The 17,805-nt window shown below is 38.9% G+C and overlaps 2 protein-coding genes across 2 annotated transcripts; one reads left to right on the top strand and one right to left on the bottom strand.

Annotated features, from left to right (window-relative positions):
• Nucleotides 1-8,595: 8,595 nt before the first annotated feature.
• Nucleotides 8,596-15,398, top strand: LOC133738137 (plasma membrane ATPase 4). The gene is made up of 16 exons (XM_062165590.1): nucleotides 8,596-8,895; nucleotides 10,484-10,603; nucleotides 10,705-10,941; nucleotides 11,039-11,800; nucleotides 11,893-12,015; nucleotides 12,099-12,203; nucleotides 12,289-12,433; nucleotides 12,566-12,730; nucleotides 12,956-13,194; nucleotides 13,291-13,323; nucleotides 13,417-13,498; nucleotides 13,582-13,742; nucleotides 13,828-14,001; nucleotides 14,295-14,477; nucleotides 14,593-14,774; nucleotides 15,002-15,398. Exons 1-16 carry the CDS (start codon nucleotides 8,839-8,841, stop codon nucleotides 15,096-15,098), a joined length of 2,865 nt encoding a protein of 954 aa, XP_062021574.1. The 5' UTR covers nucleotides 8,596-8,838; the 3' UTR covers nucleotides 15,099-15,398.
• Nucleotides 15,026-17,504, bottom strand: LOC133738138 (peroxidase 16-like). Its single transcript, XM_062165591.1, has 3 exons — nucleotides 17,113-17,504; nucleotides 16,816-17,013; nucleotides 15,026-16,222 (listed from the first exon to the last, which is right to left on the bottom strand). The coding sequence occupies exons 1-3, from the start codon at nucleotides 17,320-17,322 to the stop codon at nucleotides 15,650-15,652; spliced, it is 981 nt and encodes a 326-aa protein (XP_062021575.1). The 5' UTR covers nucleotides 17,323-17,504; the 3' UTR covers nucleotides 15,026-15,649.
• Between the last annotated feature and the right edge of the window lie 301 nt (nucleotides 17,505-17,805).

The raw sequence follows: 17,805 nt of genomic DNA on the forward strand, positions 1-17,805 counted from the left end.
AATTATGTGTAACATGATAAAGAGAAAGGGTCACTAGGAATACTCTCACAAATGAAATGCTCATCCACTTGCTAAGTGGGTTGTCTAATCCCCATCATGTAGGGACTTCCATCATTTCTACCGTACAAAACCGAGAACATATATAGCAGATATCTTAGTAAAACCTTTTGCAGTTTATAGGGTATATAAGTACTTAGTGATTTTGAAGACTCACACACACACGATCGGAAAGTCCATGCCTATACCCCTCATGAGAATCTTCTTGTCCTAGTGATGTGCGCAAAAGCATGGGTGCCAATAAAATTGGAGGCCATAATAGAATAGAGCAGCTTCATGTTTAGCAGCAGTACGTAGCAGCTAGCAATTATTCTCTCATGGCATCTTTGCTCTCTGCCTTTCTTTTCCCACAATGACATTGTCTGCTTTACATTTCTGTGTAAATCTTAATTCTCTTCTTATTTGGTCGTAAAGGGTAGGCTTCCAATTTGAAGGGACCTAAATGAAGTAGGTGGGCCCTCTGGAACCAAAACCCTGGGCCAGTTTCACTATTCTAGGGTTTATTATGAATGGGAAAGATGGTCGCTGTTATTGAACTCATAATAATTAATCTGGTTTTGCTAATCGCCCAATGAGATTTTAGTCCTAATTAAAGTAGGTAAAAAAACATGTTCGCCTAACGAACCGACTTTTCCTGTGGAAAGCTCCTTCTTCTTCTTCTTTTTCTTCTGGTTCTGGTGTGGTACAAGTTTCGTTCAATCCGTACAGACTTTTAGGATTATTCGAATGGTCGGAATTCAAAGTCAAGTAGTAGTTTTTGGAAATGAGTTGCTGAACAATGCAACTTCTCAGCAAGTTCACTGGCACTGTTTCAATACGTACTCTACTGGTTTAGATTGATAGTCAAGAAATGCAAAGTAAAGTGTTTGTTTTTGTATACATATACCCATATGAATATAATTCACAGGAGAAGATTCTGCAGATTAAGATTAAGAAAATGGCAGAGAAAAGAAAAAAGTGGTAAAAGTAATTTAGAAGCTTCTTCTTGACTGCAATGTGTTTTTTCTTTTCAGGCAGGCTTATAATATAGCTCGTCCCTGTCAGAGTCTCTTTAGTAATCACCATTACAAATTAATGACGCTATATCTATCCTGCTGGTTTAGATGGATTTGTGTGAACCTCTTAATCCAAACCTTCCTCCCTCTCCACGTGTGAAGATATTTGTGTGAAGGTAGGCGTTCTATTTTGACCAAAAGCCTCTAATTAAGTACTCACATAACCCTTAGACCAAAAAAAAAAAAAAAGTACTCACATAACCCAAATTATCAAAGTTATTCTACTCTCTTTAGACCCTTTTTGGTACGATATTCATCTGAAAAACTTGGATCATCACTTCCATATATACAAGAGCAAAATCATTTTGACAGTCTAGAGGTCCAAAGCATAGGGTTAGAGATTTAGACCCTTATGAGATACAAACCCTAAACACGGACCAATAAAACAACAATCGTCGCAAATCTTAATGAAAGAGATAGTTTTAAACCCACCACCCACCACCCTTGTCTCTTTTTTGTTGTTGGAAGTGTTGAATTTCGTTAACAGACAGTAAAAGTACCTCCTAAAATTCCCCAATTTAGTGATTTTATCATCTTAAGTTAACATCCCAACGTTAACATCCATAGGTAATTCTAATATGAGGGTCCAAAAGTTTTAATGTGGCAGTTATATGTGATAGGCTTTGGCAACTTTGATATTTCAAGTGTCAAACAGTCTTAGCCTATTAAGATGTGAATCATTATCTGGTGTAGGTACCACAAATGTAGGGATCAATTAGACTTTGAAATCTCTTCCGCAATAACCAAACAATTACAACTCAAAATGCACACAACTGTTTTGAGGAAAAGCCAAAGCCAATTACGGCAGCATATTAGACTACTGACTATCTATCCAAAAAGCATATTGCTTGTGTGTATGGTCGTCTACTCCTCTGCCTCGTGCAAGATCAAAAGTCTATGACATTTTTTTTCTTTGGCAATGCCACTATCATGGTCAATTGGTCATGGACTCCCCTCATAGTCATGGTTTATATGCTTTACTACATATAGGATCATGAAGTAAAAGTTAAAAAGAAACATTAGTTGGGGTATAGATGACACAATAAAAGTAAACACTTTATACTCCAAGAAGCAAATTTACACCTTGGCAAGGCATTAAGGAACTAATTAGATATTTTAGCAAGAGACAAATATGTTATAATCTCTCTTTAAGATAAAAATTAATGTCATTCATGCATGACAATAGAATGTCATAATCAAATCAAAGTTTAAGCATCCATAGGTAATATAGGCCTTTAACCGGATATTTTTGACCTAATTTTGTGACATTTGAGTTTTGACATATTTAATTTGTCGGAGTTTCAGATACTGGTACGAAGGGAATTGCAATGATATAACAACTTCTACCCTCTTTTAGATTTTAATTATTCCTTATTTTTGTCTCATGTATAGATACATTTCAATCCTAATAACAAATCCACCCAGCACCCAAATCTCACATTTCACCTGTTCCCAAATTTCACATTTCATACATAATGATGATCTTTCATTATTAATCTCACTCCAAAATCATTCGTATTATAAGAAATGAAATGACTTTTCCTAACTAAATTAGGTATGAAATCACACCATTTGGTATGGCTTCATTTGGTAGTGGATTTGGTTGCCTCGTACTAATGTATACCATTAACCAGGATTCTTCATTCTTCTCTACGGATTTCATATGAGACAAATTTAACAAATCCTAAATCTCCCCAAATTTATAATCATTTCTTCAGGGGACAAAATTATTGTACGGCTGAAGTAGCGGGTGTGTACTTTTAATCAAAATTTACATAAAAATGTTGGGATAATTAATAATTTATCAAATATTATAATATAATTTTTTGCCACAAAAAGGGATCCAATCCCACACCAATCACTCCGAAACGCCTGCGTTTTTTTTTTTTTTAGTCGGAGACCGAAACGCCTGGGTTGAACAACCATTATAATATTTTGCAATAAAAAATTAAATAATATTATGATATATATTCTCCGCCAGTCCCGCCTTGAGGGACCAGCAAGGGTACGGAAGCTTCCTGCCTCGAGCCACCATCGATTGACACGTGTTCACTTTGAAAACCATATTAGAGGCTTAATGGACTGGAAAGATTGCGATAGAGAGAGATTTCTGTTAGGGGTAGAATCTGCCACCCGTCCGCGCATGCAAGGGCGCGTTATCTTGACGCTCCATTCCTTATTCCTTCCAAAGTACTATTGGGGTGTTGGTTCTTTTTTTTTTTTTTTTTTAAGAAAATAATTTCGTAGTAGCGTCTTGACACAGCGTGTGTTATATGGTAACAGTAAATAAACAATGAATTATAACAAAATGAAGAAGATAAATTTTTTTTCTTCCTGTTGTGCGGTAAATGACAATTTTTTCGTGTTTTACTTTCTTCTGATAAAATGTTTTTTTTTCTTCTACATATTAAGAGAGTATTGACATTATAAGAAGTTCAAAACTTTAACAATTCTCAAGGAGTTTGCTTAATATAATAGATTGTATTTGTTAATAAATTTATTTTTGGTTTCAATAATTTAAACCTTTTGGGGAGAATATGGAATAGTATTAGGGTATAAAAAATTAAAGAAATTCCATTATTTCTAAATGAGTTGAAAAAGGAAAGAAATATTAATTTGCAAAAATGTCTGCTCTACAAAATTGATGCACAACTTACTACAACTGCTTCAATTTTTTAATTTCACGCCTAGTAGAGTGATTAGTATTTTCAACCTCAATGATTAACATCCAACAATTATACAGCTAATTTACCATTTTGCGTTAGTGGTATGTTTTAAGTTTTAACTTCTACTTTTTTTGATAAGATTGTAACTTCTACTCAAAGTATAAAACGGAAACTATTTTTTTTTTTTTTTTTTTTTTTGAGAGATTTAATTGGAGCTACCTGATTATTTTTTAAGTATTTATTTGATAAAATAAAAGTCTGTGGAAATCACTTGGGAAACTGTGCCACCTAACCCCAATAAAGGCTACACTTCGTAGTGGAACACTAGAAGTCTAGAACTCCAAATATGATGATTCGGACTCAACCATGCCAGTGCTGTAGATATGAGTTTGTTTAAGAAGGCAACACATTTCATCCATAAAAAATAAAAATAAAAATAAAAATAAAAATAAAAATAAAAATAAAAGTTTGGATTCCTGTGGATGGCGAGGGTGGAAACTTATGTTTGTATCGGTATAGATTACTGGTTTAGAGAGAAATTGATATGATTGTGTCACTATATTATCGGATTTAACTTTATTTTATTATAATAATTCTGATAATTAAGCGCCCCTTGAAAATTTTTTGCTATCTATATACAAACTTTCAGGCTTGCTCACCTAAGGAAATGTGAGGAACAAATGCATCTCAACCAAGTGTATTAAATATAAGGGTTTTTGTCCATTTACCCCATTTCGAGGGATTTTTTTCCCACTAACCCCATTGAGTTTTTTTAATTCTCTCTTACCCAATACACTCTAAGGGAGTCTTCCCTAATAACCCATTAAGATTTTTTTTTTGTTTTTAATTTTTTTTTAATACCATTTTACCCCTCACCCCTTATTTACTTAGAGAGAGAGAGAGAGAAAAAAAAAACTATAGGAAACTTCGTCGGAGCCCGTCACCGGCCGCCGGATTCCGACTGCCGCCCACCGGAATTTGCTGAAAATCTCACCGGAAAGTTTTTTTTGCCCCCAATAGTCTATTGCCCCCCCCCAATAGAGGGGTAATAGAGGTTTACTACCCCCTAATAGACGACTATTGCCCCTCAATAGAGGACAATAAACCTCTATTGCCCCCCAATAGACGTCTATTGTCCCCTAATAGAACTTTCAATTGCCAGAATAGGAACTAATCTTCCTAAAATTAGATAAATAAAATTTTGATTAAAGAAAAAAATAAGGAGATTACATTTAACTCAAAACGTCTATTGCCCCCCAATAGACCCATATTGCCCTCCAATAATTTTTTTTTTTTTCTTTCTGTTGGGCCTTCTGTCTTGCAACCACCATCCAAATTTTGAAAAAAAAAAAACAAATCATACCCAAACAGACATTACAATGCAAACTCTGAGCTACTATTGAAAATCCACCCAATGACAACTCCTAACATGTTTCAAGGTATCAAATTTTAACTCACTCCCAATTTTGGAGAAGGGAGATCAGAAGAGAGATTCAGAGCAGACTATTGAACAAAACCAGTTGGAAGGTGAGACACCGAGGCTATTTGTACAGTTTGACTTGTGTGCAGAAGAAGCCATCACCGGCACAATCACGACGGGTCGACTGCGAACAAATTCTCGGAGCTGAGCCAAGCCACTAGCCCACGGTCGAGCTGGCCGGACATGGAGAGACTGGGCCGAACAAGAACCATCTCTCCCCGCTTCGAAATACCCTGAAATTGGACCCGAATCTTGCCGGAGATGACTGTTCTCCGGTGGGCTGCAGTGGAATCGAGGCGAAAGAGGCTCGTCCCCGGCGTCGTGATCTCCGGCGGAGACATTGTTTTTCGAGGTGTGGAGAAGGTGGTGGAGGAGTGAGTTCGACGGCGGCAGGAAGCTGAAGAAGTCGCTGTTCCAGATCGACCTTGATCGTCAGCGAGAACGAGATGTCAAGGGTGAGCTTCTCCGTCGAGTTGGACTCCGATTTGGTTGAGTTGGATCCGGCCGGGTCGAAAGGGAAGAGGAAGAACACGGTGACGGAGCCTTCGAGAGAGAGAGAGAGATCTGAGAGCAATGAGAGATCGATGGCATTGATGTAGTTTTTTGATTAGGCTGAGGTCAAAATTGTTATTTCACTTCAAATTGTGTTAGTGGGAATAAAAATCTGTTGTTGGGGTAAGTGGGATAATTTTTGTCAATTTTGGTGCTTTGGGTCCAGGACCCTAAATATAAAAGCATAAGTTATAACAATTTAAAACTGTGCATTTATTTTCAGCCATCAGATTCACTTGTCCCTCACAGTCCCTTAAAAACTGTCCCTTAGGTGAGCAGACCTATACAAACTTTAATAACATAGACTAGCATAGCATTGTAGTATCCAAGTTCATGAAAATTATGTTTTTTCCTCTAACCCTCGTTAGAGGGTTCTCTCGACGGCGGCGGTCTTGTACTTGCGATTGAGCAGGGGGTTTCTCCTCCCTTTCGTTTTTTACTCGTGGGTGACAGCGGGCTTGCTCGGCGTTCCTTCGTGTTCATAGACTATGGTCTCTTGCTTTTAGTTGTTCTCGCGGATGGCGTTTGCGGGGATGGAGATCGGAAGCCCGATCTGGTGTTGGATTGGTTCAAAATCCGTGATCCTCAAGTTGGGAGGACTGGGGAAGGGTTGAAGCTTGGGGCGGGTTGGTTGAAGGCACCTGGAGATAGTTGGAAGCCTGTTATTGGTGACGGGGATTGGTGGGATCCAGATTGGCTGGATCGTTCTTCCTCATCAGACGGTGGCGAGGGATCTTTAGGTGTGTTGGACGACAGCGGTGATGGTTCGGTGGATTGGTAATGGCGCTCTTCTAACGTAGGTGCTGACGAGTATGCTTTTGACATCGTCGCTGTTGGTCGGGATACCATTGAGGGTGATCAGATGCAGAGTTTGGTTCGTGACGGAGGCAACGGTGGTTGGACTGTGGTGGCGGACGTCCGAGTCCCTGTTCTTGCTAGGGTCTGCCCTAGTTGGGCCGAGTGGGCTTGTACCAGGAAGAAGACTGCTTTCTGGCTCCTTTGGGCTCCTTTGTGGGCCTTGGTTTCAGTGTGGGCTCACATAATTTTTAAGTTTGTATTTTTTATTTTAGTGGGTTCTCATCCTTTTTTACAAAATGATGATGAGCCTATGTTTTTCTTTCTTTGAGTGGGGAAGATCGACAAGAAACAAGCAGCCTCGTAGGTAGTTTATTGATTTCGAGGTTACTTAGTTTCTTGTTTTTGCGCTTAATCTAAAAAGGTGGGTGTGCTAGGGGTATGCTAAGTAGTATGCTCGTGTGAGAGGTGTGCTAGGGTTGTGTGCTCTATGTAATGGCTTCTACTGACGGCCCTCTGGGCAAGTCATTATTGTACTGCTTGCTGAAATGCTGAATGAGATTGACCTTTTCACCTCAAAAAAAAAAAAAAAAAAAAAAAACATAGCATTGTAGTGTATGAGATCTATGACTCGCTTGATGAGAAATGAAGGAAAATTTGGTTAGGTTAGTGAGGGTTATGATAAACCTATTGTTTAAAGGACGCACAACATCAAAAACTATTAAAATTTCTATATTTGCTCTTTTAAATCCTAGAGCTGATCTTTCTTGGCTCGCATTATAATAATCGAAGCCAAATAATAAATTGTTATAAGCCTACAAGCATTATATTTACATGTAAAAACGAAAAGATACTAAAGGTCGTCAACTTGTGAATCTTAAAATAAAATTTACATAACAATTGGTATAAAAAAAGAGAGGAAAAAATACAGTTTTAGTCACTCAATTTTTGCTTGATCTACACTTTGGTCACCCACGTTTATAAAATCTCATTTTAGTCACTCAACTTTAACTTCGACTATCACTTTAGTCCGCCGGTGAATTTTTCCAATAAAAAAAGTCACATAACGCCTCACATGCCATTTTTTAAGGGTTATTTTAAGATGTTGAAGAGATGTAAGACATTTGGTTTGAATATAGGTTGAAATTTTCTGAAATTATAAGACGAAAATAACCCTTAAAAAATGGCATGTGAGGCGTCATGTGACTTTTTTTATCAGAAAAATTCACCGGCGGACTAAAGTGATAGTCGGAGTTAAAATTGAGTGACTAAAGTGAGATTTTATAAACATGAGTGACTAAAGTGTCAATCAAGTGAAAATTGAGTGACTAAAATTATATTTTTTCTTAAAAGAAATAAAAATTTAATAAAAACATAGGAAAAGAATTTGTCAATCCTCTTAGAAATTAGTACACGATAAAAAATGCATACATGACGGCGTAAGATTTATGTCTCGTTTGGTTGAAAGGCAGATGGCAAAAGCTTGTAAACGACTAAAGATTTAAATTACGTCAAAAGTCGATCATTATCTAATACAACGTCACTCTCATCGGTGGACTCTGTTGAACGAGCGCATGAGGAGAACAGTAAAACTAAAACCTCAATATTAAAATTCATTTATTTATAATTTCAACAAAATTAATGCGGATGAGTATTTTCTTGCTAGAAAATCGCAGTCAGTTTGGAGTTTTGGACCGTTTTAACTTTTAAATGAATCCTACCGAAAAAGAAAAAATTGAGAATCCCAACGTAACCCAAAAGAATTAAATAACCACCAAACCTCATCTCATTTTACCACGCAAAGGCTAAAACCGTCAATTCCACTCCCCCGGCTCAAAACCAAACCCCCTCACGGGAGCTCGCCTCCCCACGCGCGCGTGGCCAGGTCAAACGGGCCAAGTGTTTGGGTCTGCGTCGGAGCGGGGTCCCACACCCCCAACACCAGCGAAAATGCGGGTATATAAATCACGCTACTCAGGACTCTTCATCCCTCTCATATTCCTCATTCACACCTCTCTCTATCTCGCGGCCCCGGAAACCCGGACCCGAATCCTGACCCGATCCTCATTCCCTCTTAAACGTCGTTCTCCCACCATGACTCTCTCTAGGGTTTCCGCACTATAAAATCCTCAATCGCTTCGTTTTCTTCTTTCGTTCAAAACCAAAACAATCCCAGTCCTCTCTTCAGCCTTTGAGCTCCCTCTGAGCTCAGCGCTTCACCCACTCTGCAACCATGAGCGGCCCCAAGGCCATCAGCCTCGAGGAGATCAAAAACGAGTCCGTCGATCTGGTATACAATACTCTCTCTCTCTCTCTCTCTCTCTCTCTCTCTCTTTCTGTCTCTCTGACTCTGCTGCATGCGTTTGGTTTGCTCAGAAGAAAACGAAACCAAACGCCGTGAGAATTTTGGATCTATGTGAAATTGATGGAAATTCATATTGCTTTTGGTTTAATACTGTGTGTTGTTTTTTCGCTTTTCGTTGATGATCAGTACACTCTTCGTTGATTTTCAGTCTGGTGGATATTTTATTTTATGTTTTTCTTCTTTCTAATTTTCTACTATATTTTCTCGCCTCACCAAACGGAAATTTAGATTTAGATTATCCGTGATTTTTTATTTTATTTTATTTTTTTTGTTACTCACTGCGGTGGTGACTGTTTTAGTTTTTTGTGGTCTGTCATTTCGGCGGTGACCGTAGAGAGAGAGAGTACGGTCACACACACACCAGGACCTTTTTCAGGTAACTGAAATTGCGTTTCATCGGAAACGTTGTGTCATTTTGGACTCTTTATTATCGTGGGCCCGGATGCCTGCGTGTACGGCCCAGATGCCTCTGGTCGTCCCCCTCTTTGGCTTAAATTCCAAGCGTTATTATTTTGGTTCCGAATCCCCCCCCACCGTCCAAACACATCAACAGAAATCAAAAAAAAAAAAAAAAAAGGGTTCTGATTTTTTTTTTTTTTTTTTTGAAAAATTATTATTCATATTTGTAACCAAAAAAGAAAAAAGAAATCATTATTCATATTGGTCTGCGCTTTTTGGAGGAGTGTGGTTGTGATACGCACCCGAAAATCACATGGAATCAGCGGCTTGACAACGCACGCTGCTTTGCTTAGAGAACATGGCTGACTATTGGAATATTAAATGACCTCTACGTGCCTCTTTCAAACCCGTGTTTCATACGTACCCAGATTTAATATTTTTAATTTTTGTTTATAATATTCATCATTCTGTTGTATATTTCCATTTATGACCTGGGTCTGTGATTTCCTCTGTTATAATTCCTGTTTTGTTTTGGGTGAGTACCTTGCTTGTACTTCATGTGTGATTGGATAAATTAGGTAGTTGCAGTATTTATTGGCAATCCCAATATATCAAGGTTATTTAATTTTCATTTACTTCCTATTTGTTGTCTTAGTCAATAAGGTAACAGTCATGCTTGACTTTTTGTCCATGCAATTTGTTTGGGCATGGGTGTTTTTCTAAATTTCAGCAGTGAGCAAAATCAGATCTTCACGTCTTTCTTGTGAATATATTGATTGCTTTCATGTGGAAGCGTAATTTTCTGTTTACCGAAAGCAAAGTCTTGAATTAAACGTTGACAATGACCTGTTGATATTGACCGATCATTTGGTTTTTTCTCTTGGTTAATGGGGAACTGTTTTATTTAATTCTGTTGTAAATGTATTGTGGTGGCAACGAGGTTAACTGTAACCAATTTAACTGAAATATCATACATCTGGGAGTGGCATGCGTGAAATAAGTTGGAATTATTTTGCTGAAAATAAAAAATAGTAACAAATCTTTTGGTTGCATGCAGTTACTCCTGAACTTTGCAATATAGCTCACTTATGAGTGTTCATTTTTTGGTTCACAGGAACGGATTCCAATTGAGGAAGTCTTTGAGCAGTTGAAATGTACAAGGGAAGGTCTTACCTCCGACGAGGGTCAGAACAGGCTCCAAGTCTTTGGACCAAACAAGTTAGAGGAGAAAAAGGTTTGTTTTGTAGATTTTAACAGACAAATGTTCTCCTGTATATGTCTTTTAACCATTTAAAGTCTCGTTATAGCATATGATAATTGTATCTCTGTGAACAGGAAAACAAACTACTCAAGTTTTTGGGGTTCATGTGGAATCCCTTGTCATGGGTCATGGAAGCTGCTGCTTTGATGGCTATTGTCCTGGCAAATGGTGATGGAAGGCCTCCAGATTGGCAGGATTTTGTCGGAATTATGGTCCTGCTGGTCGTTAACTCTACCATCAGTTTTATTGAGGAAAACAATGCTGGTAATGCGGCTGCTGCACTTATGGCTGGTCTTGCTCCTAAGACTAAGGTGAAGAATGAAAGTGATGAACTTCATGGTTTATATGTGTCTAGTGAATATTCTGCTTGGTATGTTTTTGATCTTTTTTGGTGGTGTCATGATATAGGTCCTCAGAGATGGTCGATGGACAGAGCAAGATGCTTCAATTTTGGTTCCAGGAGACATAATCAGCATTAAGTTGGGAGACATAGTGCCTGCTGATGCTCGCCTTCTTGAGGGTGATCCTCTGAAGATTGACCAGTCTGCCCTAACCGGCGAGTCCCTTGCTGTTACTAAAAATCCTGGAGATGAAGTGTTTTCTGGCTCAACATGTAAACAGGGTGAAATTGAAGCAGTGGTCATTGCGACTGGTGTGCACACCTTCTTTGGTAAAGCTGCACATCTTGTGGACAGCACCAACAATGTTGGGCATTTCCAGCAAGTTCTCACAGCCATTGGGAACTTCTGCATTTGTTCAATTGCTGTGGGAATACTTATTGAGATTGTTGTCATGTACCCAATTCAGAGGCGCAAGTACAGGGATGGGATTGATAATTTGCTGGTTCTCTTGATTGGTGGAATCCCAATTGCTATGCCGACTGTTTTATCTGTCACGATGGCTATAGGTTCTCACAGGCTTTCTCAACAAGGTGCTATTACTAAGAGAATGACTGCCATTGAGGAAATGGCTGGCATGGATGTACTGTGCAGTGATAAGACTGGGACCTTGACCCTGAACAAGCTGACAGTTGATAGAAATCTGATTGAAGTGTTTCCCAAGGGTGTGGAGAAAGAGCATGTTATCCTTCTTGCAGCAAGGGCTTCTAGGACTGAAAATCAGGATGCTATTGATGCTGCCATAGTAAATATGCTTGCTGATCCAAAGGAGGTATTTTTGTCTCCCATTTCCTACAGGCTACCAATCTCTCCAGCTCCAAGACTTTAAGATACTTTTATTTGATACTTGACATAATTTGGCAGGCGCGAGCTGGTGTCAGAGAAATCCATTTCCTTCCATTCAACCCTGTTGACAAGAGGACTGCTTTGACCTACATTGATTCTGATGGGAATTGGCATCGATCTAGCAAAGGTGCCCCTGAGCAGGTAATGTAAGGCCTCAATTTTTGGTATTGATCAAAATGTTCCCCTAGATGACAAACTCCAATTTTTCTTACCCTTTATGGCAGATATTAGACCTATGCAACTGCAAGGAAGATTTCAAGAAAAAGGTTCATGCCGTGATTGATAAATTTGCCGAACGTGGGCTTCGATCTCTTGGGGTTGCAAGACAGGTTTGATATATGTTACCTTTATTATGTACTTGCTGCTGATTCACAAATAATTTCCTGATCTTATTGAGGTTGTTAATGTCTCCAGCAAATCCCTGAGAAAACAAAAGAGAGTCCAGGAGCACCATGGCAGTTTGTTGGTTTGTTGCCGTTATTTGATCCTCCCAGGCATGACAGTGCAGAAACTATTCGCAGAGCTCTCAATCTTGGTGTGAATGTGAAGATGATCACTGGTAAGTACATTTCTCCTTAATCTCTGTATTATACCATCGGAGTCCCTCCCCAGTAGTTTTTATTTTTATTTTTTTCCATGTCCGGGTACTATGGTGTTTTGGTCATTACGTATAATTTTTGACACTGTGCAGGGGATCAGCTGGCCATTGGCAAGGAAACTGGACGGCGGCTTGGTATGGGAACAAACATGTATCCATCTTCTGCATTGCTCGGCCAAGACAAGGATGCGTCCATTTCTGCTCTCCCCATTGATGAATTGATTGAGAAGGCTGATGGATTTGCTGGAGTATTTCCAGGTGTGTTCTTCTGGCATTTCTTTCCTGTCCTGAACTACTCAACTTCCTCAGTCATTTAAATTCTACCTGTAGGAGTAAATTTTGAATATGAATTGCCATATATTACTAAATTTTGTCTCGCGGACTTGGAAACAGCTTCACCATTTTGCCCTTTGTTTTCTATTAGTAGTCTGTCACATTTTACTATGCCTCCCTTTTTTCTAACACCACTTTTGCATATTGTAGAGCACAAATATGAAATTGTAAGGAGGCTGCAAGAGAGGAAGCACATCTGTGGAATGACTGGTGATGGTGTCAACGATGCTCCTGCTTTGAAAAAAGCAGACATTGGAATTGCTGTAGCTGATGCTACTGATGCTGCTAGAGGTGCTTCAGATATTGTTCTGACTGAACCTGGATTAAGTGTGATAATAAGCGCAGTACTTACAAGCAGGGCCATATTCCAGAGGATGAAGAACTATACTGTTAGTAACCTTAATGCTCTTCTCTGAACTGTAAAAAATAGATTTCAATAAGTGCTTTGTTTCATGCCACTCAACTTCTTCTACTCTGTTTTGCAGATCTACGCCGTTTCAATTACCATACGTATAGTGGTAAGTGAAGCAATAATAGGTTTTGAGATGTTAGTGTTGCTTTTTGTATTTTATGCTGTGTATTTGTTCTCATTATGCTATACTTTCTGGCAGTTTGGCTTTATGTTCATCGCTTTGATATGGAAGTTTGACTTTGCACCCTTCATGGTATTGATCATCGCTATACTAAATGATGGTAAGATTTAAGCACTTTTATATAGTTCACCCTACTAGATTAGAGTGATATTTGGTCTGACTTTGTGGTTACCATTTTCTTAGGAACGATAATGACAATATCCAAGGACCGAGTGAAACCATCTCCAATGCCAGACAGCTGGAAACTGAAAGAAATTTTTGCTACTGGCATTGTTCTTGGAGGTTACATGGCCTTGATGACAGTAGTGTTTTTTTGGTTGATGCGAGATACAGACTTCTTCTCGGTAGGAATAAATTTGCTCAGATTTGTTTAGAAAAGCGTATTCCCCAATTTTGTTACCATTTACAATCTCTCATTCAATAATGCAGAAGACGTTTGGTGTGCGATCTTTGAGGTATAGCCCTAGTGAAATGATGGCAGCGTTATACTTACAAGTGAGTATTATTAGCCAAGCCCTTATCTTTGTCACAAGGTCCCGCAGCTTTTCCTTTATGGAACGCCCTGGACTTCTCTTGCTTGGAGCTTTCATCGTTGCTCAATTGGTAAGCTTTTTACAGCCTGATTATCTTACATAGTACAGTTTTCCTTTGCGACTTGCGCTGCACGTGGATTCTTTTATTGATGCCAAAAACACTTAGAAAGACTATAGTATCACTTGTTGTATTGTTTTTATCTGAAATACAACATGTATCGTGCAGAGAGCATTTATTTGAAATAAGCATAACAAATTTTAGTGGGTAGTTAAAGACCCAATTTTATTGATTGTTGCTATGACATCTTTAAATTTTGATGTTGGATGTACAAAACAAGAGAATTCACGTTTTGAGTATGGCAGGTGGCGACTCTGATAGCGGTCTATGCCAGCTGGGGTTTTGCACGGATAAAGGGATGTGGCTGGGGATGGGCTGGTGTTATCTGGATTTTCAGTGTGGTGACATATATACCTCTTGATTTTCTGAAGTTTGCAATCCGCTACATCCTTAGTGGAAAAGCTTGGGATAACCTTTTGGAGAACAAGGTAAATGTTATGATTTAATGTTTTAGAATTATAGGTACCCCAATTGTTTGTTGATTGTTCAGATCCTGCAAGTTTCTTTAACATTATTTCATCTATTCTCTCTTCCCATTGACAGACTGCGTTTACTACAAAGAAAGACTATGGAAAAGAGGAGAGAGAAGCACAGTGGGCTACCGCACAAAGGACCCTACATGGTCTTCAACCACCTGAAAGCAGCAATATCTTCAGTGACAAGAGCAGTTACCGGGAACTGTCAGAGATTGCAGAACAAGCTAAGAGAAGGGCTGAGGTTGCAAGGTAAGCACGAAATATATACTCTGCTTGTTTTTGAGTTCTAGTAATGAATATATTTCAATGGAAGCAAACTTGTTCGGAGACTTGAGCCAAGAGGCTTTGCCTTGACTGTGGTGCAGGTCTATGATTAATATACTATATCATGTCTAAGATGACTCAACATAAATCCTATTTGTGACATAAAAGTTGTTGTGGAGTTGCTAAGAGAATTCATCTTACTGTTGTTGCAGGCTTAGGGAGTTGACTACATTGAAGGGTCATGTTGAGTCTGTTGTGAAGCTGAAAGGGCTCGACATTGATAATATCCAACAGCATTATACAGTTTGAGGAGAGGAGCTTTCTGTAGGGAACAACGAGGCTAAATGCTTCGATGATATCAAGACTAGTGTCTAGATTAGAGCTAAAGTAATAACCGTATGAGAGCTGAACTAGTGTACTAGTTTAGGTTTTTATGGTTACCTATTTGGCAAGCCAAATAACATGAATTACAGTATTCGTTTTTTCTCATCGATTGTCTTTCATGTCAGTGCTGCATGCTTTGCATTTTTATTGTACATATGCTAAGGGCTTCACTTTGGATGGTTCATAATGAAATTGGGAATTCCTTTGGAGGATTCTTAAGACACCCTTCTGGATTTCATTAGAAATTTTAGTAGTTCTCTTGCTTCGAATTAGAGGTACCCGATTTTCTGAGTTCTTGTTTTCAAGATTGACACAAGAGGTTCCTTGAAAATCCTTAGCTAGTAAACTATAGAGGTACCCGATTTTCTGAGTTCTTGTTTTCAAGATTGACATTAGAGGTTCCTTGAAAATCCTTGGGTAGTAAACTGCATATTACTTTTTTTTTTTTCGGAAAACTACATATTACTTATGATGAATTAGTTTACAGCGGTACAATCCCGTCTAATTTCACCTTGCTTTCCGGTCTTAACCCCAACTCTACCAAGCTTTGTAATAGCAGCCACGAAGGCATGTTTAAAGGCTGTGTTGTTTGCTGCAAAGAAGTTGACAATGTGCCTTGTTCTGGTGTCAGTAAACAAACACTGATCAGAAGTAAGCAATCCTCTTCCTTGCTGAAGGTTCTTGTAGTACATGTTATCGAATCTCTGCGGCGTGGTTGGGTCCAAAGTAATCGCATTTCTTGGGTCTACATTCTTCGGACACTGTTTCCTGAGGCTCATTGCGTAATCCACATTCATTGTCGGATCAATTCTGTTCTTGCTCTTGAAGTTGTGTATCCGGTGGTTGAATCGGTTGCAGTGTGAGAACCCGATCGTATGAGCCCCCGAGAGAGCAATGAGATCGGTTAGAGAGAGACCATGTTTGGAAAACATAGCTTTCAGTTGGTCCACTTTAAAATCAGGATGAGGAAGATGCTTCCTCACACTGGTTTTTGTGGACACCCTCCCATCAAGTCTCCCCAATTCAACTCCATAATATGGTCCTCCACTCTGCACCATAGAGTAGCTAAAAACGTTTAAAAATAGTGATTGAATTAATGATGATGCAGTGTATTGGAAAAGCAGCATTTCACTTTTCAAGGTATGAAAGAAGACAAATTTCTTTGCAATGGTGGAGAGTGGAGAGTGAAGTCCGTGAATTGGCTTCTACACGAAACCGCACTACATGTGAACTGACAGTGCACAAACAATTATCACTTTGGACCCTAGCACATTCATTCTGTGCCCCTAAAATAATCTCCCCCACTAAAACTGGAAGCACCAACAATCACCTTCATCCCCCTAAAACCTTGTTTAGAGTGTTGAAAAATGGTGTCAAATTGAATTAACACGAAGTATTTGAGGTTGTGAACCCAGCCAGAACCTTGTAATATAGTCTCAAAACTAAAATGTCATGAACTATTACTGAAAACAATCCTAATGTGAGGAATGAGAAATCGAGTCAATTTTTAAATTAAGACTATGATACGATGCTAATATAAGATGTTAGACGATCACTGAATCTCAAGAAAATTTTACGGAAATGAATGATCATGAGTAGGCCGAGCTAACAAAATCAAGAGGAAATATAACTTTTTGTTTACCAGTGATACGACATCTCTTGTGGCCATGGCAAGAATGTCAGCACAAGAAACCTTGTTCCTGCATCCAGCCACTCTATCAACAGCAGCCTTGGCTTTGATCACCGTGTCAAACCCGTCTCCGGCGAGTGACATATCGTCCGGGTTATCCTTCTCCGCCGAGTGGTTCCTAAAAGCTAGTATCACTGAAGCATCACAACCCTATATATACACACATCCAAAACTTCCACACTCAGTTCCATTTATTTTCTTCGATATGATCACTGATTGCAAAACAAGCAAAGTAAAAGAGGGAATTACCCGGACAAAGCAATCGTGGAAGAAGAGTCTGAGAGTGCCTGGTGCAGTCGTAAATGTCTGCTCAAACTTCTGTTTAACTGCGGCATGGACAATTGATTCGACATTTGGGCATGTGTTTCTGTAATGATCGACTCGAAGTTGAGCACTAGTTGTGCTCAGAAGAAGAAGAAGAGGAAGAAGAGAGAGCAAAGGAAGAAGATGAGCATTCATTGTTAGTGTAATTAAAACTTGAAGAAGTTGGGGTTTTTCTTGATTGCAATTGTTATGTTTAAATATTAAAGCATGATGGGAGGTGGGTTGGGTTGGTTCTGTCTATCTGTAAAGAACATTGGAGAGGTAACTGAGGCATGGAGTAAACAAGGGAATAGTAAAATAAGACCCATAAAGGAATGTCTGGGTGAAAAGGGGGGTGAAGTTTGAAAAAACAGGCCATGACCATTGGCATTTGGCAAGCATGCCTGGCCTAGCTAGTAGCTACTACTGATTAAGATGTTTGGCTGGTTTTAGGGTCTCCTAGACTCTTCGTCGTGGTCACATTAAAGTAATTGCTCCTTTTGCTTTAGTGGGACTGTGACTCAAATCCATTTTGGATTTCTGTATCTATATGAATTCAACTTTATGCTTGCGACATGAAGCAGATAGGATTTAGAAATCCATAATCGCTCTAGAGGAACATGGTTTGAAGCTAAAATC

The sequence above is a fragment of the Rosa rugosa genome, chromosome 3 (assembly GCF_958449725.1).
Source record: "Rosa rugosa chromosome 3, drRosRugo1.1, whole genome shotgun sequence".
NCBI classification, from domain to species: domain Eukaryota; kingdom Viridiplantae; phylum Streptophyta; class Magnoliopsida; order Rosales; family Rosaceae; genus Rosa; species Rosa rugosa.